Raw genomic sequence first — 22509 nt, 5'->3', positions numbered from 1 at the left:
GCTTTCTCTGTACCTGCTGGTAACCTACATTGGTCCTGAGGGCAGGATGAAATATTCCTGTGATACTCTCCAGGGCAAACTTTGTCCTTGTGTCAGAAGCCAGCTCAAGCTCTACACACTGTTCAAGGGATCTACCCAGGACAGAGGTGTGGTATTGGATTGTTCTCAGCAGAAAGGTAAATTTCTGCTATTCCTCCTTTCTTCTCAAAAAAATTCCAGGCTAGCAGGGCTCTCAGAAGAAATAGCATACAGCTTTTGGAAAACTGATGAACACTGATGATATCTCTCAAGAAACTTTTCTTTAAGTCAAATCTTTGTAAAACAAGAAGGGCCCAGATTAAAGGCTAAACCTAAATTGGCAGGTGCCTGGTCAGGGAATGGTGTATACTTTATCTGATTTGAGACTATGTAGCTCCAAGGAGTTCTTTAAAAAGAGATAAATCATTAATTCCCACAATCAGTTCAGAGCAGCCAGAAAAGAAGATAAAGTTCCTGTGTCTTTGTGCCACATATACCTCCAGGCACCTTCTAACAGATTTCTCTGCAGTTTGAATTCAGCTCTCTACTTCAAGAGTCAGAGACACAGAGGGAAGCTGTGTTTGAAAGCAAAGAAAATAGCTGAAATCTCTCATGAGATATAATTTAAAATGGACGTTGTTGGGGGGAAAAAAGTTACTTGCAAGCATTATGGCATATTTTTTCTCTGATATCCATTAAGAGCATACATAATACCTGGGTGACTTAACCTGTGACCATTATTTATTGTAACCTATTTTTTCCCCAGAGTGAATGCCTGAATTCGAATCTTCCATTTATCGCTAAGTGCACTTCTGGGAAGGGTAAATAGAATAGCAAAGGCCTGAATCCGCAGGCAAGAAGCACACAGCAATCAAAACCAGAAAGTAGAAAAGTGGCTTTAAGTGTCCTCTTTGGTCCCTGAGCCTGGACTGGCTGTATAAGGCTGGCCCCAGCGGAAATGAGAAGACCCCGCAGCTTGCTCACTCCTCCGATAGTTTGCTTCAATCTCTCACTTTTTACTGTGGAATAAAGAACTCCGTTGCAGGCTTTGGGGAGAAAAATATTCACCCAGGAATGGCTCCAGTGCAGTGATTTGTGCAATGCAGTGATTTGCCACACAGCATCTTTGACGCAGAATTACTGTGATGATCAAAGCAAGTTTAATAAGCTCAGTGGTTTATAAGTGTTTGCAGCCCCTTCTGCCTGCCTGTAACTGGCCAGGATGTCTCCTTCACTTTGGACAGCAATGAAGCAGGGAAAACCAATAATAGCTCTGTGGCCAGCCTTCCCCCAGGCATGTTTTCACCCTCATCCTTCAATGGGAGGACAGATGGAAATATGAATTAGGAGTGGGAGACGTTGCCAACTCTACCCGTTGAGGGAAGGGCTTCTGAGGGAAGGTCATCCTTTCTATCTGTTCCCTGCCCCATGAAACCTCTGAAACAAGCTCAGAAGATTTTCAGCAACATTTAGGAGCGTGCGCCTATGAACTGAAGCTCGGCCTACCAGCGTCATACAAGGCTGTTGCTTTGGCTGCCGACCCCAAGCACAAAGCACCACTGATTTTGGAGATGTGATGGTGATTCTCTGATACACAAGCATCTTCCTGTGAGCATCTGGTCTGGCTCCACTATTGTTTTATGCTGGTCAGATAACGCGAAGATTTCTGGGGAAAAGCAAGTGTACTGTGTTGCTGAATCTCACAAAGCCCACAGTTTTCAGTGTTAAAACAGTTGGACTTTGAAGCTAAATCTGGATGAATCCTCCTGAAGAGGAAAGCAAATCCTCTTTTAGTTGTCTGAACCATTAAGCTGTACTTAAAAGAATGAGGAAAAGGCCTCACAAGTCTTGTTTGATACAATCTGCTGGTCTAGGTTTCATTCTTCCTCCAGCTGGTATTTCCTGCTCTCCAAAATGCAGGGGAAAGCTAAAGCATTATTTAATGGGATTTATCTGAGACAAAAGAGGAAACCTTAACTCTGCTATGGCACGAGGAGCGTCGGTGGCTGGGGCAGCCACACAGCTGGTACCTGCCCAGGAGTGCGTGCTGTGCAGACAGCCCTGGTGAGTGAAGAGCAGAGAGGCTGCTATTCCATAAATCTGCCACTGCCACGTCCAAGACAAATCTAATTTAAGCTTTATTTTTGAGGATTTAAGTGGGGAAAAGCCTGGCCCTTGTTTTCTGCACAAGAGGTAACTTTCCAGCAGCTGGATCTGCTGGCCATGGAGCAGTTACAATAACTGTTCCACTATTGCTGAAAAATTACGTATTAATTTGACTATCAAATCACAGATTTCTTTTAGAGTCCCTCTCTCCCATTGCCAGTATTGAATGGGCAGGTTCCCATATTAACTTTCCGAGCTGCCGTCATTTGCAGCAGTTCATGTATTCCAACTCTTTCCCCCTTAAGCTTTTTTGGACTGAAACAACTATAAGCTCCTTGCAATTCATTCACTGGGGCTCTCAGTTTGGCAGAGTATCAGACTGACGCCAGGACAGCCACGGCCATGGGATTTTTTTAAGGACGTTTAGTTCCTGCCATCTGTCTGTTGGCTCAACTCTGAGAAATTTAGATTGTGTTGCCTTCCCAAAGTTGTTTTTTTCCCCCTTGGACTGCTGTCAGGATATGCAATCTGTCTCTGTGAGTGTTCCAGTGAGACAGCACTTGAGATGTGATAAAATGCCTCCGATTCTTACATGTGTTACTTTATTTCTTAATAACAGGTGATGATAATGATGCATTAGCACACACATCTCCTGAAAGGCAATGAGTACAAAGAGGTCCCAAACTTCCTATGGGGACTTACTGTATTTTAGGAACACTGTAACAACATTTTCTATGCTATTTCCTCATTTTGGCCTTTTAGACCAGGTTGTTTGGTCAAGCTGAGGTGTGGGAATGAGTGACTAGTTTTTGTGCTGCCACGCATCCAGACTGGGGCTTTCCACAGTGGGGCCATTTCACTGAGTGGTGCAGGCAATGAGGAAAAAGTGGGGGTAGATGCACTGCTTCTGGGTTCCTCTTGCTTGTGTGTAACATAGTTACACCCCACTTCATTTTTCATATTTATTTTCCCCTTAGATGTTTTGGGGGGAGGTGGTATTTCACTAACGCTCTGGTACCTCTCCCCATGAGCCTGGTTTTGCCCCATGTTGTTAGACAGCCAGGTAGTCTACAATAACACTTAGAGATGAACCTCAGAGCCAGTGCCCTAGGCACCTGGTCCAATTTGCTGCTGGGCATATGTATGTACTCCATTAGAGGTTTAAACTCAGAAGTGGTTTATGAACCATTCCCGTGAGAACAGGAAATCTCTACTAGAAGATCGGATCAGAGGATGCAAGTCTCCTTAAGCGAGCTGTTCTTATTAAATTTATGCTTTTGTGAAACTTGGGATACATCTGAACTGAGCTATATTTTGTGGTCCTGTTTTCAGATATGACTTTTAAGAATGGGACATTCCCAGCGATGAGTCCGAAGGTATGACAGATTCTGTTTGTTTTGGTAAATAGATTACAAGCCCACCAACATTTAAGATACGATTTTAGACTCTGCTTGAGGGCCACCTAGGCTTAGATTAGACCTTTTACCTTACCAAGTTTATTTACTTTAAAGACCCTAAAAATATTACACTGATAGTGTGTTTCTGGATATAACCCATATGAAAGAGACATTTAGTTTATAGAATGAAACCATAAAAATCTAAAAATGTGGGAGTGCAGCTGGTTAATATCTTTGTTCTTGTCTAATTGACAGTTTTAAAAAAATACTGTCTTAGCTAGAAAATATAATCACGACTTTAACAAAAGAGATCTTCCCAGTCTTACTTGATTGTAGAGCTCACATTTTGTATATTCAGCTCAAGTCCAACTAAATTACCTTTGTTTTTTAGCTGACTGCAGTATTTCTGCAGAGAATGATGATAAATCTGCAACAGATAAAACCTGGATGTTTTCAGTTTCAATAAAAATTAGTTATTTTTTAAAGTGGGAATAACAACAAAGAGGCACAAATTAGACAATGTAGGATTTAGATAAATTTAGGGTTACGACAGCTCTCTTGCCCTCAGCCAGTATAATGAATAATTTAGAGCCAAATTTAGGGGCAGTCCAGGACTAACGTATTGCATTATCTAATTTCTGTTGTTACTCTGAAGTGTAAGCAGCAAGCTTATTAAATATAAATGGAGTAATCAGACAAATTCTATGACTGTGTGCGTGAGCTTCTCATTAATGTTTCACAAAGAAGCATCAAGAAAGACTAAATAGACTGCACTGGATTTAAAAGTAAAAAATATACTCCAGAACCAAAGAAACTTAATGACCTTCCTATGAACAAAAGGACTTAAACCAAAAGGATACTCAAGCAGAGTATCCTCATTGAAGCAGTAACTCAAGTAGATCATCTTTTGCACATCTCTGGTCACCTCTTGTTTATCATTTGCCAAAATATCATTGACACGGTACATCCATTTAGTACCTCTTTTCAATGCTACATTTATACACTGGTAGTCTCAGCCACCACAGCTTACGGTGATTTTATTACAGCACAGGATGATTGCCGTAAACTGGCTTCTTAGGATGACACAGAATGTACTTTCAAGCCAAGTTAGCAATTAGGGCATGATTTTGAGCATCCTTTACCTCTCGCTGACTTCAACAGATAGCACTCCTGGGATCAAGCTCTTCAGCTGTGTAAGTGAACACTGCTTCAAAATGAACTTCTGAGCTAAAAGAAAAAAATACTTTGGCCTTTTTGCAGCTTTCCAGGAAGGAGTTTTCAACATCTAACTGAGGAAAACATTCTTTATTTTATTTTATTTTATTTTTTTACATTTGAGATTGGACGCACTCATGTTCCTTTCAGAAGTAGAACATGAATCAGAGTACCATGAACAGCAATTCCTTCCCTCATCAAACAGTTTAAACAGATATTCAGTTTAAGCGAAATCAGTTTAAAGTGGAAAAATCCAGACTGCCTTTCTAGGTGATATCAGATTTATAATTCTAGCAAATAGGGTCTTTTTTCTAAGCAAAAATATTTCTGAATAAACTTCTCATTATCATTTCCCCATAGTGGTTACTACAAAAAGCAAACTTTCTCTTTGTCCATCTGTCTAGACAATATCCTTACAAATCCTGCAAGATAAAACAGCCAATGAAACAATGATACAAATACATGAAAACCTGGAAAAAATGTCAGAAAACTGACAAATACTCAACTCCATTTTACTTTCTTATTTCAAAGAAAAGTATAGGACTTGAGATGTGACAGGCAAAAATACAGTTTCATCTTAGGGTTGCTCATTGTCCATGATCAAGATATGGGATGATATAACCCAGATGGAGTGAAATATTGATCTAGGTATGTGTGCTGGTCAAAATATTTATTACTTTGTTCACACACACATGGTAAATATAGAATGTCATTTTAATGATCACAACCCAGAATAAAAAAGCAGAACACTCATCATCTTTTTGATCTCCTTATTTTTAACAAGGTATCTGTAAAATCAAAGTCTTTCTTCCCTCTGTGATTTTAAGTCCAACTTTACGAAAATAAAAAGCAGACATTATCAATTTAATCTTACAGTTGGCAATTAGCATCTTTACAGACTCCAAAGCCTAAACAATTAAAAGTTGAATAATTTATGGCAAATGGAACAATTTCTGTCAACAGTATTATAACATGCATTAGAAATATACTTCACTGCCTGGAGCTGCTTGATTATTGATTCTGGAGTTCTCATTAGTGATGCAATTGGCAGCCCCCGCCCATAGGCAATGGCTACTTTTGTTTTTTTGCACTTCTAAATTAATTGGAACTAATCCATCGTTACTTGTGCTTATTTAGGGAGAGATTCTGCCACTAGAAGAGGATGGAGGAGGTGTGCTATGCTTGTGCTCATGCCAGCAGGTTATCTTCCAGGCAAAATCTGCCAGAATGGCCACTGGCTCCTCTGGCCAGGGAACACAGCAAACACCTCCTCAGCTCCAATTTAATTCTTGGGACAATGGATAGCAAATCCACAGCTTTGACCTTCTTATCATAGCTGTTTGCTTGGGCTGGTGATGTTTACAAGCCTCTCACAGCAAAGAAGGTGTTAAGCTAGGCAGATACTAAGGAGCAGTTGCAAGGGGTGAATGATCAAGTAGAAGATGAATATGGGGAGTGTGTCTTCCTTTGAAAGAGTTAGAGCCAAAAGGAGTGAATTTTCCTAGGGAACAAAGGAAAAAAGGTGGCTTGGAGAAAACTGTCAGTTTAGCGTTAGGTTGAGAAAGGCGAGTTTCTGCCCGTGTGTGGGATGACTGTTGTGGGGATTTCTCCAGTTAGAGGAGAGATTCGTTGATTGAGGTCATGTCTGGGGGGAGATCATCTATTTATGTCCCCACTCTTCTTGGCATGAAGAGCCTGAGATGCTTAGCCATTGCCCTTTGTAGGGTTTCTGGACAGCTGCCCTTCTTCAGTGTGAGGAGAGGTATTTCTTTCTTCTTATGGTAGACCAGAGCATTTAAGCAATTGTTACATTTTGGGCTGTAACTCCAAGACCCTAATGTGGAGTGAACCTTCATCTCTGTGCTTCTTCTGACTGCCTTTTGCAGAAAAGCTTTACAGCTGGCTGTCTACTTTCTTGCTGTGAGTCACCCAGTGCAGGCCATTCTTGGGAAGGGTATGAAGACTTGTCAGACCAGGAGGAAAGAGTAATAAGCAAATAATGACGTGTGCTATCCTACTTCTGCAGAGAATTATTCTTTCCCCCAATAACATAACTTGTGTGCTTGTCCAGTAGACCCCCTAAAAGCATCCATGGAATGGAAGATGGAGCACGCAGGGAGAATGAGAACAGCTATCAGGCATCAGGCAGCTTCACTTGCAATACGTGACGTGTCAGGCAGTCAGGAAAGTGTGGTGAGGGCCCGAGACACCTGCTACCATCTATCCCCACCTCTGTTAATGATGCTGCATGATCTTACTGGTGCAGAAAGAGGCTCTCCAACTGTGCCCAGGAGACCAAGCTTTGCACCTTGTAAAGAGATCAAAAACATAAATCAGGTGCTAAGAATTTTGGGAAGGAACCGAAAGCACAACAGAAGGTCTTGTTACCCCACACTATAAAACAACAACATGGCCATATTTTAACTGCTGAGTAAAATACTGGCCACCCCATATCAAGAAGGATGTTGTAAAATCTAAAAAGAGATGGAGAAGATAGTTATAATCATAATAAAGATTATAGCCAACAAATAGCCTCTGTCCGAGGAGTGACTAAATAGAAAGCTTCAGAAAGACTTAATAGGATTCTTCAAATTGAGAAGAGACAGACAAGGGGAGAGTGAGATATGATCTAAGGTCTTTCAAATCATAAGAGAGATGGAGGAAATAAATGAGTGAATTTTTCATTGTACTAGAATCAGGAGATACCTAGTGCTAGTCAAGGTAGCTCAAAATAAAGGACAAACTAAATAGGACTCCTTCATACAACTTCCAACTAACTTGAGAAAGTCATTGCCAGAGAGTAAAAGCTGAATGTACATATAGCTTCAAAGCAGTTAGGCAGATTAGACAACGGATGGAAGATTCATTGATAATGGTTAAATATAACAGCCCACATTGAAGCTTTGGCTAAAAATACCTCCGATTGCTGACAACGAGAAGCTGGGTGTGTAAGGGAAGAAGGAAACTCCTTGCAGTCTTCATTCTTATGCTTTCTTTAAGCATTTGCTACAGGCTTCCAGTAGTGGGCTAGGGACCTGAACCAACCCAGTTGTTTGTGCAGAGGAGATGGCTCTGACACTGCTGAAGCCAGAGCACATTGAATCTGGAAGTGCAGGAATGTTTTGGAAGAGAAGCTCTTAACTCTCCACAGACAGGGGCTTCATAGGCTTTAGCTTTCCTGTCAAGAAAATTACACAGTATTTATTTAACTTTGATGTGACTTTAATGTTAGATGTTGAAGGTGGCTTTTTTCTGTAAGTACAATCTGTTCCTTCACTCAAATGAGTAGGTGAGGAAAGGCCATCATTTGAGGTGTTGGAGCTCAGGTATTCTCTTCACTGGGCATCTGTCTCACAAACCATTAATCAGTCTATACATGGGCTCACAAGATGTGAATAAGTCACCAAAGGACTGATTATGAACACATTTATCTGAATGCTGAATTTGTACAAAGCCAGTGGAGAAAACAGGTATAAATTTGAACTACTAGTGAAGCTACAGATCTTTTTTTTTTTTTCCTGTCTCCCAGTATCTTCAAATCAAGACTGAATGTTTTTCAAGAAAACAGAATTCAGTTCAACTCATACTGCTGAATTTATTTTCTAGCCACGGCATTTAGCAGTTTCTCAGATTTAATGGTGTCCAGGTCCTTTTAACGTTATGTTCTGAATTTACAGAGGGGCAGGTTGGACTTGAATTGTCCATATAAAAAATCCCTCGTGATGCCTTCTTTCATACGCACATCTGGTGAGTTCTTCGTTGTTGCTAATTAGGATGCAGCTTCTTGGAAAATTATTTCTTTGACAGCAACTGTAACAAGAAACTGCAAATTTAAACAAGAAATGAGAATCCCACTGAGACTCTTATTAACAATAATATCAAAGATCTGCAGAATGTATTTTGTTTTTGTTCCCCTCAGCATCACTGAATCTTCTGATTCCAGACCATGCTTAGTCCTCTGTCAGTACAGACACACCTGGGCATGTATCAGAGATTAAAAGTAACTTCCCAGTCCATAACAGATCTGTCCTCACTTACTAATGCAATATGTTTAGAAAGGGTCCATAAGGAGCAATTGAAATCATATCTGTATCATATTTCTCCATAGCTAGCTCTACACCGTTTGTGACCTACCAGTTATCAGGAAAAATTGCTGTTCTCTTGTTTAGCTAACTGCCAGAACTGCATTTCACATAAAGAAGGAACAGCTAAAAACATTTCGATCCTACTATATTCTGTCCAGTTCAACTCAAATTGACACTATAAATCTGCATTAAATCAGCTAACCAAAATCTCTCCTTGTCTAAACTATTCTCAATTAAAAATAATCCCTCTAATACCAGAGAAGCCAGAATGAAGGTGGAAAGAAAATATTCCTAAAAATAAACAAAAGCCTAGACATAAAATCCAAATTGGCGTAAACCTTAACTACTGATCTTGTTCTGAACAAAATACAAAAATCTGTTCATGAAATACTTGCAGTTTAGGAACCTTTTCTCATGGGGAGAATGACTAACAAAAATTGCCAAACCTAGGTTTAGTGTGTGTCATGGGTAGTAATATCTTTCCCCTGCATGCAATAATTGACATTCTTTTTTCAACTTGCTGCAGTTCAACAAGATACTGAAGAACCTACTTTTGTTCAGAAGAACCACTCAAACACAATGAATTATGACTTTGTGCCCATCTGAATGGGACCGAATGAACTAACAAGTTGAACAGTTATTTATCTACCCCTTATTATCCAAATAGATGGAACAGTTAGAGGAAAAAAATTCTATGTATTTCAGGCTTTGATAGTTCCAATAACAGACAAAATTCTGCTAGCTGACAAGGGAGCAGTTTACACGTCTAGGACCTAAACTTTCAAACAGCTGCAACTCTGTTTTTACAGGAAGAACATGAGCCATGATTGACCTCCTTGCAATTATTTGCTCTGATTTGGATACAGACAATAAAGCTGGAATCATAAAGTGAACACAAAGACAGAAATGGCCTGTTGCTACTGAATCTAAATGCTGTAATGCAGCATCATTTTCTTCTGCACTGTGGTCTGGGAGCATTACCTCAGAAAAAGCCAGTCTGAAAGCACACAAAGGAGTGAGTATCTTTCTGGAGAAGGTAGAAGGAAATGTTGCATCTCTGTTCTGCACAAGCAAGTAACAGATTTCTCCTCTTCTGCAATAGTACTCATCTGCTGTTTGCACGTACAACAGCTACTACCTATTATCTCCTCTCTCTAAAGCATAATTGTACCAGATTCTCGAGGCATTACTTTGTGCAGTTCCAGTGACCTGAGTGGAGGATTTGGCCTGCCTCTACTAGACCTGTCATGTTGCATGCATAAAGCAACATCATCCTTTCAGCCATTTACCGAGCCCCTTTATTAAGGTTGCAAATAAAGTCAGTAACTCTAATCATGCTTTTGGTTGTTTTGGATCCTGGCTTGGCTAGGAATTGTTGGAGATAAACATCTCATTTCAAATAGGCTACTGAGCAGATGGTAATGACTTTTAATCACAAGCAACACGAGGCAAACCTGAAATAAAGCCCCTGAGATGAACAGTTTGGTACATCATTCCCACCATTTTGAATGCTGAATAACCTTGCCCCATGAAGAGAGCCATGTGCGATTTATGTACACATATACTTCCAGCTAACTAAAATACTGACAGTCGTTAATAGTTTTTCACAATTCTTATTTTGGGCCCTTATCCAATGCCCACTGAAGTCAAAGCAAACCTTCTCTTTCTAAGCCTTCAAAGACTCCATCTGCTGCAATAACAAAGTGTTGTGTTTTAATTGCTGATGCAGAAGTTTAGGAGACCTACAAGAACTTCCTGCTCAACACTAAAAATGAGAGTAGGGGGTAGTTTCTATAGACACCTGAAACCTTGTCCTCAAAAAAACCCCAGCAAACCCCCAGAAAAAAAGCTTTTTGCAATTTGTGGAAACAGTACTGGGGGTCAGACACTGACCTTCAGCTCATGCCCTATGCCTGCGTCAGGTTAATTACATCATTTTAGACAATTCTCTGCTTAGGTCAGTCCTGAGAAGGCAGTACAGGGAGTTTTTTCACAGGCCCTGTCTGCTGCTGCATTATTGGAAAGCTGAGGTGCTCTTTGCATTAAGGATGTCTTTATGCCAAGAATGGAGTTCTCATTTCTGCATAATCTCCCTCTGATCCTTTGCGATGTTTTCAGAACAGTCTGCTGACCCAACGATACTGCTGGCCATGATGGTGTGACAGGTTTGCATTTCAGTCCTTGGGTTGCATTACTAACACCCGGAAACTTACTAACACCATTTCTTAACAGTCATGTTTAAATAGTTTTGCTTGAGCCCACTTACAGAGCAATCTGTGCTTAAGTTCTTTGTAGCAGGGAATTGGTGAGAACAGTTTTCGAATAGTTAGCCTGACTAAACCATGTCTGCAACAAAAACTCCATCACAGTTTACAACATGCCTTCCACAACTCTGCTTAAATTTTAACTCCATGTGAATCAGTAGCAATTTTCCTGCTGACCTTTTACCCAAGCGTGTCTTTGCCATTTTATCTACCGGAGAAGGACTCTGACACCTCGCTTCCAATGCCCTGCAAAGACGGCCACCTGTACCACTCACCAGGGAATCCACCCTCGCGACTTATGGTGACAGCAAGTACTTCCACAGCCAGATTACGGCTACGTAGATAGGGCGCCTGATGAATAATACGTGCAAGAGGCACGCAGGGGAGGCTGGCCGGCGTTGCCGGTGGCAGGCAGCCATTACCCATCTCACGGACGCGGTGGCGGCAGCCTGCAGCTGGGAGCTCTGGGCCCCGCGCAGCCGCTGTGGAAGGTGTGAGGAGGCACGGGGCGAGCCGCCGACTCCGGTCCAGGCTGAAAAACCACACAGGGACCTTGATCCTGCTCTGTGCAGAGGCAGCCATTGACTTCAGCAGGAAGATTTGCTTCTCTCAAGCTCCGGGAAGGACCGGGAACATGCATAGCCCTTGGCTAACCATGTATTTATTTCCCCGTAACAGTGTCTCCTCACGGTTTCATCTGCAGGTTCTTACAAATGACTAAATGAAATGCATGAATGAAACACGCAAGCTCTCGGTGCCTTGCTCAAGCACAGCTTGCTTAAATGCCTTGCGAGCGTTGTCAGAGAGATGAGTCTGTATGAACCGAGCCTGAAGAGGAAAACCCACACGCTGTGCCTCCGTATGGAGGCGAGAGATGCGAGAGAGAAGCCTGCCTTCCCACTACTCTCTTACATGACACACAGGAGGGCGGGAAGATTAATGGACTCAGCCGCTAGTCAGCAGAACATAATTCTTTCAAGTTGGGCAACGAAGGTACGACGACTAACGTCGTGCCGGCTGAGGGGCCACGCACCGGCTAGCGACCTCCCCCACGGTGCCCGCAGGGAGCCCCCGTGTCCGGTGGCGATACCTACAGCCACCCCGTTTGGACGGAAGGGCTCCCGGCGGCAGGCGTCCCACGCGAGACACCCCGCCGCCCCGCCGGTCCCTCCGAGGCGGCCGTGCCGCTGACTGCCGGGCTGCCTCGGGGGGTGCCCGGCCGCCTCCCCTCGCCGCCTCCCCTCAACCGCCTCCCCTCACCGCCTTTCCCGCCGCGGCCGGCTCGCCGCCGGACTACATTTCCCAGCGGCCCCCGGGCGGGGCGGAAGGCGGGCGGTCGCGGCGGGACGGCTGCCCCGGGTCGGCGGGGCCTGCCGGGAGCATGGCTGCCCGGGAGGCGGGAGGCGTCGTGCTGGGCAAGTCCGCCGATAAGCTCTTCTCTCTGAGCGGGCTGTTCGCCGTGTACAAGCCCAAGGGGCCCACCTCGGCCGGCGTGCTCAACCTCCTGAAGGAGAGGCTGCTGGCAGGTAGGCGGCCGGGGCTGGGGGCCGGGGGAGGCGAGGCGGGCTGAGGTGAGGTGAGGTGCGGTGAGGTGAGGTGCAGACTCCCCGAGTTGGGCCCGGAGGCCCGAGGTGGGGTTTTGGTGGTCAAGCCAGGAGATCGTGACAGGGAGGCGGGCGTAGGCCTTGCCTGCGGTCCCAGGGCAGGAGCAGGCCGGCCTGAAGCGAACACGCGCTCAGCCCTCGAGCGATTCGGCCAGGGACGCCCTGCCCGGCATGGCGGTGGGATGGGTGTCAGGCGGTAGCGTGTGCGCTCGTTAGGCTGCTGGCATCACAACCCCTGTCAAGCCACTGCACCCTCTTTCTCAGCATTCAAAGAATAAAGGAGGACTGGGGTTTGATTTTTTTTTTTTTTTGTGGTGGTTCACAGCTGTGGCGTGGCCCAGAATGGGGGAATGGAGTCATTGCTGGATACGTTCTGGCTCGCTGTGTGAAGCTGCTGAGTCCCTGCGAGACTCAGTGTGTTGGTCACGCTGCATGGTGAGCTGTAAGGCCATATTCACCACTTGCTTCACCACTTTGAGGCAGGCATCTGTTATTGCCTAAGGTACAGCGTGATGTGAGCCTTTGTTTTGAATGGGGATGAGATTTGCCCCAGCAGAAAGCTCCAGTCCTGCAGTGCACAATGCAGGGGATCCCAGCTTGCTTGGAGAGCTGTCAAGCATGGTCCCAGGGACAGTGTGCACCCATCTGCCAGAATGGGTGTCAGCAGCATCTCTGCAGCACAGCACTGGCAGGATGTTCTGCTTCACTCCCACTGCCGTTTGCCATTAAAAAGAACCAACCACCAAATGAGTGAAAAACACAGTGTTTCGAGGAGTTTGAAAGTCCTGGGCACAGTCTGCTTTTTCTGAATACAGGGAAACCTGGGTGTCCGATATTAGGGGAAGAAGTGTGATCGTTGTAAAGGTGTGAAGGACTACAGCCTAGATTCTTTTTATAATGGATATGGGGACTTGATCATCTAATCCGGGGTTTTGGGCACTGGCTGATGAAGTGAGAACATACTTTCGGAGTGGTGAGTGCTTATTCAGGCTGATTTACTCTGTAGTGAACTGTAGTGTAGGCACGGACTTCAATTCAGCTTTGTATGGAAGAGATTTAGCCAGAATCATGTCTGATTCCCTGATGTGAAAGGCATAATAGAGAGATTATAAATAAGTAAGGGAGCTTAGAGCATTTGTCATATTTAATACTAATAAATAAGGGGCACTGGACTCTGCAAAATTCCTGGAGTAATCAGCTGCATAGGTAGTACAGTGGGTTGAGATGCTCTAACAGCTTGAAAGCAGCAGTGAGGAAGTTCAGTTCATTGCAGAGTTTCATAGGGCTACATACAGGCAAATAAACATGACCCATTACATGGAAGTAAATACAATAGGAATTGCTCAGATTATGTAGCATAAAATTTGTTTATAATAGATGATTTCAGGAACTCTGCTGCTAGTTCTTGCATGCTTTGTTAATGAAACTTCTTAGGTGAACTGTCCACCAGGTTTTCTAGTATGATTTTCTGAACATCTGGTTATACTGGTACGTAAGACTTCATTAGAATCTAAGCGAAAATAGCTTGCAAATTGTTTGGGGTTGGGAGTAGATCTAGATGAACCATTGGTCTTATTCAGTACAGCAATTTCTGGACTAGTAATTCATAGTTTAAATAATTTTTTTTTATCTCCTTTAGCAGTCTGGAAATATGTGCTATTTTTTCCTATGTTCTAAGGTTATCCTATAATGCTTCCTTTCATTTTCTTATTTGCAGAAGCTGGTGTGCAAACAAATGGGAACAAAAGAAATCAGGTTTTGAAAATTGGACATGGTGGAACTTTGGACAGTGCAGCAGCAGGAGTTCTGGGTAATGAAAAATATAAATACGGTCATCAAAAGATGATTTGAGGAAACATTTTTATGCCTACGTGAAATCAGAGGTAGAGGAACAATTTGGGATATGCATGGCAGGCTTTATGGTTTTGGGGGAAGGACAGGTTACTATGGAAGAGTGGTCTGGGTTAAATTTCCTCTGCATATACTTTTACATGCTTGTAATGTGTTTCTTAACAGAAGGCTATATTCCACACCCCACCCCAATCCTGAAATAACTTGTGGGTTATTACATGAAAATACAGACTCTTGTGTAATGAATTCTAAATTACCTCAGAAATTGATGGCTTTTTTTACTTAAGCTGGGGGATTTATAGTCATCATAATTTTCTAAAGTATTTGTTCTTAAACTAATGCTTTTCTGGGATTTTGAGGGAGCCTTTTGGGTTGTAATACTCGCCAAATGAAAGATGTATAAGAGCAATTCAGCTGCTGCTTTTTTTGAGGCTCAGCACAGAAACAGTTTTTGTTTCCTGTCCTGTCTTGCATCATAAAGAGGAGTCACCAAAGAGATTTTGTCTTTTAATTTTGATAGCAAACCATTTATTGAATTCCTTTATTTTATTAAGGAGCAGGATGTGTCAGTTGCTGGTGTTGAAAACTCAGCTGTGGCTGTGACCATTGGGTTGGATTATTCTCATATCATACATTGTCACCAACAGTTTTGTTGATAAGTAACATGCAAACTACAGCTTGCTTAAATCATAGCCTTGTAGCTGTACTTGGCTAGAAGAAATAACAGCGATACTTTTTTGGTATTGAAAATCAACAGGTACAACTATAAGTATACACTGAAAGTAAATCCACTGAGTTTTGCTGTAATGATTTCTCAGGAAGAGCTGTGCTTCAAGGGGATGTTGTTTGCTGAGACTGTTGCTGGTAGAGGCCTGTAGGCTGGTAATTGTCTGTCACCTGTGAACATTGCAAAATGTAACATTCTTGGGCTAGAAGTAAGCTCATTTTTTTCCAGTTTCCTGTACTGTGTGGCTGCTCACTGGAGAATACTGTGTGTATTGCCGAAGCGGACATTTTCCTTTTACACAGATGTTCCCTTTGAGCATGCTACTGCTCATTGTGGGAAGTCAACAGCATTGATCCATAGGAAAAGAAAAATCACTCGTGCTTCTTAATTGCTTCTCCTACTGTTCTCTGATATCCAGCAGTCTCCAAAGCCTGCTCCTGTGGCATGACAAAAAGTATTTGGGCTTGATGTGCTTGGTAAAGACAGAGAAGTGCATCACCTTGATGTGCTATGGATCGATTAAGAAAAGGCACAGGATCTTTCATTCCACTGCCATACAAAACACACAGAAAAAAAATCAATGTTAGCTACATTGGAAAGGACAAAACTGGAGAGGAGTGGGAAAGGGAATGTGCCCGGATTTCTTGTGGGTTTGGGTAAGATAATGAGGAGAGAGGGGAGGACACAACAGAAACAAGTTATTCCAAAAATGTGTGCTGCTGTTTGGGATAGGGCGGTGGGGCAGAAAGCTTTCTTTCCTCATGGACAGTAGCATAATAGAAGTATTTATTTTCTGAAACCTCTAACCTTTCTTGATCTATACTGTTGTTGCCCAAATTCTATGTACTGCATATCTATAACTTTGTTCATGGGAATTAGTTGATACAGAGTCTTGCTTAGTGTGCCAAGCGTACTGCAAATAACCGGGCAGTGCTTGTCATCAGAAAATATACTTTTATATTTCTTTTCCTACTGACAGCAAATGTAGATGAGGAAGGACCTTGAAGACAGAGGTCAGTGATCTATGGCATGTAAGTGAAAGGCAGCTTACAGACCAGGTGGCATGTGATGGCCCTGCACCGCTAGGAGCCTGGAGCAACGGCTGTCTGAGAGGGAAAATCTTTTGTCTGTTCCCATCTGTGGCTTCCAGTGCATTTGGAAGCTGGTGGGACTAGGACTCAACTTCTCAATGTTAGGTGTCGTATTTCAGATAAAAGAAGCAAGGAACTGTAGGTCAAGTCTTAGTGAATATCTTCTTTTAATACCAGTCTAGGGCTGTGGTTCCAGTTTAGTGTTTCTTGCTGTACAATGGGAATGGTAAACAATTGGCTTCTTTCTATATGGCAGTTGTGAGTTATGGTTCCATAGTAGAAGAAAAGATGAAAAAGTATCAAAATTAAAAATTCAGTTAAACCTTGTTACGCTCTGTGTAGTCTGGCAAGTTTAGTTTATGTCACCTTTCAATAATACACATGCTACACAAGCTGATGATTAATGGGGAAAATTGTTAGTGTCTTGTTCACAAAAGCATTCAATGTCTCTTTAAAATTATTCTATTGAATCTCTTGACACTCTTCAGCAAATTTCAGCTTAGCAGTTATGTTGAAGTGTCAGTGATGTCATCATGTTGCAAGAAAAGTGCTTGGTTATAAAGTTTTATCTGTGTGCTTATCTCCTTTTCTCAGCCTTGTTGCAGCTCTTCCCTATCTGGCAAATATGACAGGAACAGGCTGAACTGAAGGTACACAAAAGCACAAGCACAAGGGCATCTGTGACTAAAAACCCTCAGGAACAAGAGGAGAAGTAATCGAGAGTAAGAAGTAATCTAATGAGTCTCTGAGTGTAAAGATTGAGAAGCATTAGAGCACAAGTATTTGTTTAAAAAAAAAAAAAAGTTCATTGTCAGTTTGATGCTTTTGGTACTGGCCTCTGGCTAACACAAAGCTGATTTCCTGCAAGCTCCCTTAACTCCTGTAGTTTTATTAAAATCAAGGACATAAGCTGTTGCGTATTCCATGAGTTGTACACAGAAGTAATTTCCTTATAAAATTTTCGTTGTTTCTTTGAATTGCTGTATGTGGAGAAAATCAATAGGAAAACATATTCAAGGAAAGCACCCTGTTGTAAAAAGCTTTAAAGTAAAATATAAAATAGAGCTCTTTTTCTGTGTCTGTCTTTTATGAAAAACTGATTGCTCTTTTGCAGAATACTGGTTTAAGATTGAAAAGATGGTAGTCTGTACATGCACAATAATAGGAAGGTTTGATTATAAAAGATTTTTGATAGAGGCAGTTGGACTTTTTGATTATTTTATTTTCTTGCTGTAAGCCTGATAAACAATTTCATTGTGCTATCTTGGCTGTATTACTCTTGGTCACTATCAACCTTTAAAAGGGCTGTTTAGTTACAGTGAAGGCTAGATTCATTATTAGTGAGCCATAGCCTTCATCAAACCAGAGATGGTGTTAATTGCACTATCCATTTCTGTGGTGATTAAAAGATAAATAAATCTAGGGGTTGAATTAAAGCATTTTAACAATAGGTGAAGCTTATTTATCTTCTGCTTTAGGCTTTTTTCCTTTCACTAGTCCCATGTTGTTTGAACATCAGAGATACTTTCTCATAAGCGTTGACAATATGCTAACAGAGCATGAAAAGCTGTATTTCTGACTAGCTTAATATTTAGTAGTGAATGGTGTTGAAGAAGGGAACTGCAGAGCTGGTTTTGAAGTGGCATTTCTTCTTCTGTCTTTGCAGTGGTTGGTATTGGAAAAGGAACAAAAATGCTGAGAACTATGTTGGCAGGTTCCAAGGTAAGGAATGCTAAATGACTTGTATTAGTGAGGTTTTTTGTTTGTTTGTTTGTTTTCTTCCAATGAAGAGCTGCATCAACAGACAAATATCTCAACCATCCTGCATATTTAGTTTAAATGTGTACTTCAGTTCCTTTTTGTATTTAGACAGAGATTTTATATTATGACTTTTACGTCCAGAATGGTTATTTTAAAAACTTTGTTTGTCTTGGTTCTTCTACAGAATGTTAATAAAGACCAAATTCCTATTTCACAGGACGATTTCTATACTATTTAATGTTTTCAACAAAAAAAAAAAAAGGAGAAAAACTGTAATGAAGATGGCACTGTAAATGATGTTTTTGGGCTGTAATTGTGTATGATGGTTCAGTTTTTGGTCGTTTTCCTAATGTGTAGATAACATAATTGTTATTTAGCTTGCAGTAACAGATGGTCTCTGTTTCTTTCCTCTCTTCTTAAATACCATGAGGCCTTAAGAGGCACCTTTTGGAATTAAGCGTGTTTGTCGTTTGTGATAGTAGCTATCGTTCCAGATTGCAGCTCCTGTAGATGGGTGCTCTACAAATGCATGGATAGGCACCTGTAAGAAGCCAAAGGTAACAAAAGCCCTGTGGCTGCATGAGATAACCCAGACTGGAGCCTTGACAGATAGCAATCTTGTTCATTGCTGCTTTTGATTAGTTGTGCTGTGTCTTTGGTGAGTGCACTCCAGATTGTAGGTGTTACATACACAAACAAGTGCATGTACTCCCAAGAATAATCTACCAGTGTTGATTCCTTCTTTGCAAGTAAAACCCTGTGGGTTTAGCCATTATTTTTAAATGAGAAGTTTAGGTAAGAATGACAGATGGAGAAATCAATTAAGCCATCCAAATTTCATCGTATACTCTGGGAAAGTCAATAGTGGGCTCAGCAAATTGATAGCCTTTCTAATGCATTTTATTCTGCTATTTTTCACATTCTCTTCTGGTCTGAACACTTAAGCTCTTTACAGGTGCTGAACTGATAGCTTGAGGTAGAATTTGACTAACAATCTTCAGTTCAACTCAAAGGCAAATAATTTGGCAGAAGACAATACACCTAGGGTAAAAGGACTTAGCTGTAGAGTCTGATCCAAAACTTACTGTAGTCAGTGTCAGTCTCTGCACTGGCTGTAATGGGTTTGCATTTGGTTTATAGGACCAGATTTCAGAGGCATCTGTGTTTTGAAACCTGCAGTAAGCAGCTGGAGCTGGATTTACAGTGGAAGTGTAAGCAGTTGCCACCTGACATCTCCTTTCAAAGAACTTTTAAGTTAAAAAAAGGCATTGAAATACTCCAGCTAAATTAAGTCATCGTAGCTAAATGTGTGAAAATTGTTGATCTAAAAACACGTGAAGCAACTGAAGTCTCTCTTAAGGTGATGTTCACAGTGAAAACAGCTGTGATGGATGAAATACTTTCAACCTTTTTGGCAGAAGAGAGTGAAGACTTCACTGTGAAATCCTGTAGGCAGTAGTATTATCTAGCCAAACGCTGTCCCCAGATAGCTCAAGAAGGCTTGTAGCTGCTGCTGAGGGGCAAGGAAGGGGAACACAGAGGAGAAATGGGTAGTGGGGGCACTCCAGTAAGCTACCCCAGCTAGATCCATCAGCTCTCACCTGTCCTTAGATAGGTGTAGGCTGTGAGCGCTTGATTCAATGAGGCAAGCAAAGTTACATCCTTAACAGTACATCAGCTCTTCCACTGCAAGTGTTTGTGTGTTCTGATGTGGCAGAGAGTGTGAGGTAGGTAACATCTGTGCCAGGTGCCATGGCAGTCGTGAGCCTTCATTTGGAGCTTGTCTTGTCTCTGCTTTCCTATTTTCTGTTTGTACTTCAATAAATTAGACACGCAGTAATTTGAGAGGCTTAAGGAAGTTGAAGGATCTCCCAAAGATACCTGCCTATTTGTTTTTTTGACACCACTGACAACAGTGGCTCATAATGTAGCAAGAGATCTGATGCAGATAAATCCATGACTGTCTAAATAGGTTTGAGTATCTTTTTGCATCCCATGCCGTGTGCTAGGAGTTTATACTCTTATTTCATCTTTTTTCTACCACTGTGGATGCTGAAGTGTTTGTTGACGTTTCTTGATGTTTTTCTTTTGTTCCTTTTATTACTATAAAGATTCAGATGAACTGTCTGAGCCTCTCTGGTTAGAATTTACTGTTTGGTTATGTCCTGGTTTAAGCCCAGCTGGCAACTAAGCACCATGCAGCTGCTCGCTCACTCCTCCCACACCTGGTGGGGTGGGGAGGAAAATCGGAAGACAAGGGTGAAACCTCGTGGGTTGAGATAAGGACAATTTAATAGGACAACACAAGGAGAGAAGAAGAACTAATGATACTAATAAAAGGATGTATAAAGTGAGTGATGTGCAATGCAATTGCTCACCACTGGGAACCTGATGCTCAGCCTGTTCCCGAGCTGCTATCCCTCCTACCACCAGCCAGCTCCCCCAGTTATATACTGAGCATGACATCATATGGTATTGAAAATCCCCTAGACTCGTTCAGGTCAGCTGTCCTGGCTGTGCCCCCTCCCAGCTTCTTGTGAAAATTAACTCTATCCCAGCCGAACCCAGGACAGGTTATAGGAACGTATCTTGTAAAGAAATAGTTCAGTCTATCGTTGTTGGCAGCAGAGCTATGCTGAGTGGCCAAAACTTATGTTACTGCAGTAAACTCCATATGGTGGCTCTGCCAGAGATTGGACTATTTCTGATTTTTTTCCCAAACGTTGTGTGAAACTTTCCTGACTCTGAGTGGCAGCTCTGAACATTATCACTTGGTTTGCAACTCATACACATTATACAAGGAGTGTTACTCTTTCAGTGTAAATCTAGTCCTCCATTGGTTTGACCTCCTTATGAATTAACACAAATAGAAACGTGCAGCCAAGGGCAATACCTACTTAGTGTTCCAGATTTCTCATTGAATTCTTAATATTTATCCAGAAATAAAAATATGTGCAAGCTGGCTTACGTTTTGTTTGTTTGCTTTATTTTGTTTCAAATGTTCCAAGTGAGGGGGAGAAGCTGAATCCTCTTGGATCTGAGTTTAAATACTGAGCATTTAATACATGTTCCATAGGAGAAGCACTTTTCCTTCTTGCATTCTGGGACTTGGACTTGGTCTTGCTTGGACTTTTTGCACTGCATCATGTTGAGAGAAATTGTTTTATCATGTTTGCAAAATAAAGATAGTAGAATGAGAAAATATTTCCTGCTTCACCAGTAAAATGAACATGATGGGGGTGGACCAATTTTTATTATGGTAAATTGTTTCTGAACAACTTGGTCTTATGGGTGACTAGTCTATCTCAAACACAATGTAGAAGTGATTTTTTGGGGGGGTAGATGGGTTAGAAAATGCTAGCTAGCAGCACAGTTTCCAAAGCAGTAATCCTGTTTTAAAACCTCTCATCTACCAGAATGTGCTGTTACATAGAAGCAATGAGGGAAATGATCAGGGATCCTTCAGAGAAGAAAAAAAGGAAGAGCAATAAGCAATGAAATTCTTCATTATTCTAATACTTTCCATAGGGAGGAGGTGTCTTCCAACATATACAGCCTTTATTTTTAGGTGGGATAAAACAGGATAATTGAAATTTTCAGACTTCGGTTCTATGCTTAACTTGCGTATTTTTCAGTGAGATAATATCTGGGTTGACCCTAAGAGAATTTGAGTCATGCTAGTGTGAATGAAGCCAGAACTTGGCCATCCATCAAACTGTGCTTGAAATTACTGCATGGGCGTATTGGTTTTATCTGACGATGCAACTTCTTGTCATGGTCCACATACAGTCTGAAACCCCAAGTGCTCAGTGACGTGAGGGGAATTGCCCGAGTACTTTGCACTGGTTGCACAAGCTTGGGCAAGGGCTAGTTAAAATAGAAAATTTAATCTCAAAAGTTGTGGCTTCTCCAGAATGAAATACTATTTAAAAAAAAAATATAATCACTGGATAGAGTAAAACCCAAACTCCAATTGATCACAAGGACTAGGAAGAGAAAAAGAGATTATGGGCAGAATGAAGATACATCAGTGATCTGGTATGTGACAGCTTCAATTTATTATAATTGTTAAAATTTGAGTTCTTATGAATCCTGGGTGGAAAATGAGTGCTAGTTCAGTGATCAGGTCTCAAAACTTGCCAGTCACACTTGTATCCTATGAGAGAGGGCTTGTCTGAGCAGGAATTGGTTCAAAGAGAATTTCTGAGACGCATGTAAGTTATTTCTTGCAGCCTGATTCCGGGATTAGAGTTTGTATATTGCAAAATTTTTTTCTCTAGAGGGTTGGCACCAGATGCTGCAGAACAAAGTGTTCATGAAGAACCTTGTTTCTTTACCTCCTGTGATTATCTTACTGTCCTAAAAATTAGGCTTTAATTTGTATCCCTTA

At 41.8% G+C, this 22509-nt stretch overlaps 1 protein-coding gene across 1 annotated transcript in view; it reads left to right on the top strand.

Moving 5' to 3' along the window:
* The first annotated feature begins 12410 nt into the window (after positions 1-12410).
* The window catches only part of TRUB1 (TruB pseudouridine synthase family member 1), a 29737-nt gene continuing 19638 nt past the window's right edge, over positions 12411-22509 (top strand). Inside the window, 3 exon segments of the mRNA XM_030030908.1 lie at positions 12411-12611; positions 14407-14499; positions 18025-18080. Coding sequence (XP_029886768.1) covers positions 12467-12611; positions 14407-14499; positions 18025-18080 — 294 coding nt within the window. The 5' untranslated portion in view covers positions 12411-12466.

Source organism: Aquila chrysaetos, chromosome 11, assembly GCF_900496995.4.
Source record: "Aquila chrysaetos chrysaetos chromosome 11, bAquChr1.4, whole genome shotgun sequence".
Lineage (NCBI taxonomy): Eukaryota > Metazoa > Chordata > Aves > Accipitriformes > Accipitridae > Aquila > Aquila chrysaetos.
Note: the sequence above shows the minus strand (reverse complement) of the source record. Positions and strands in the feature narration are given on the sequence as shown.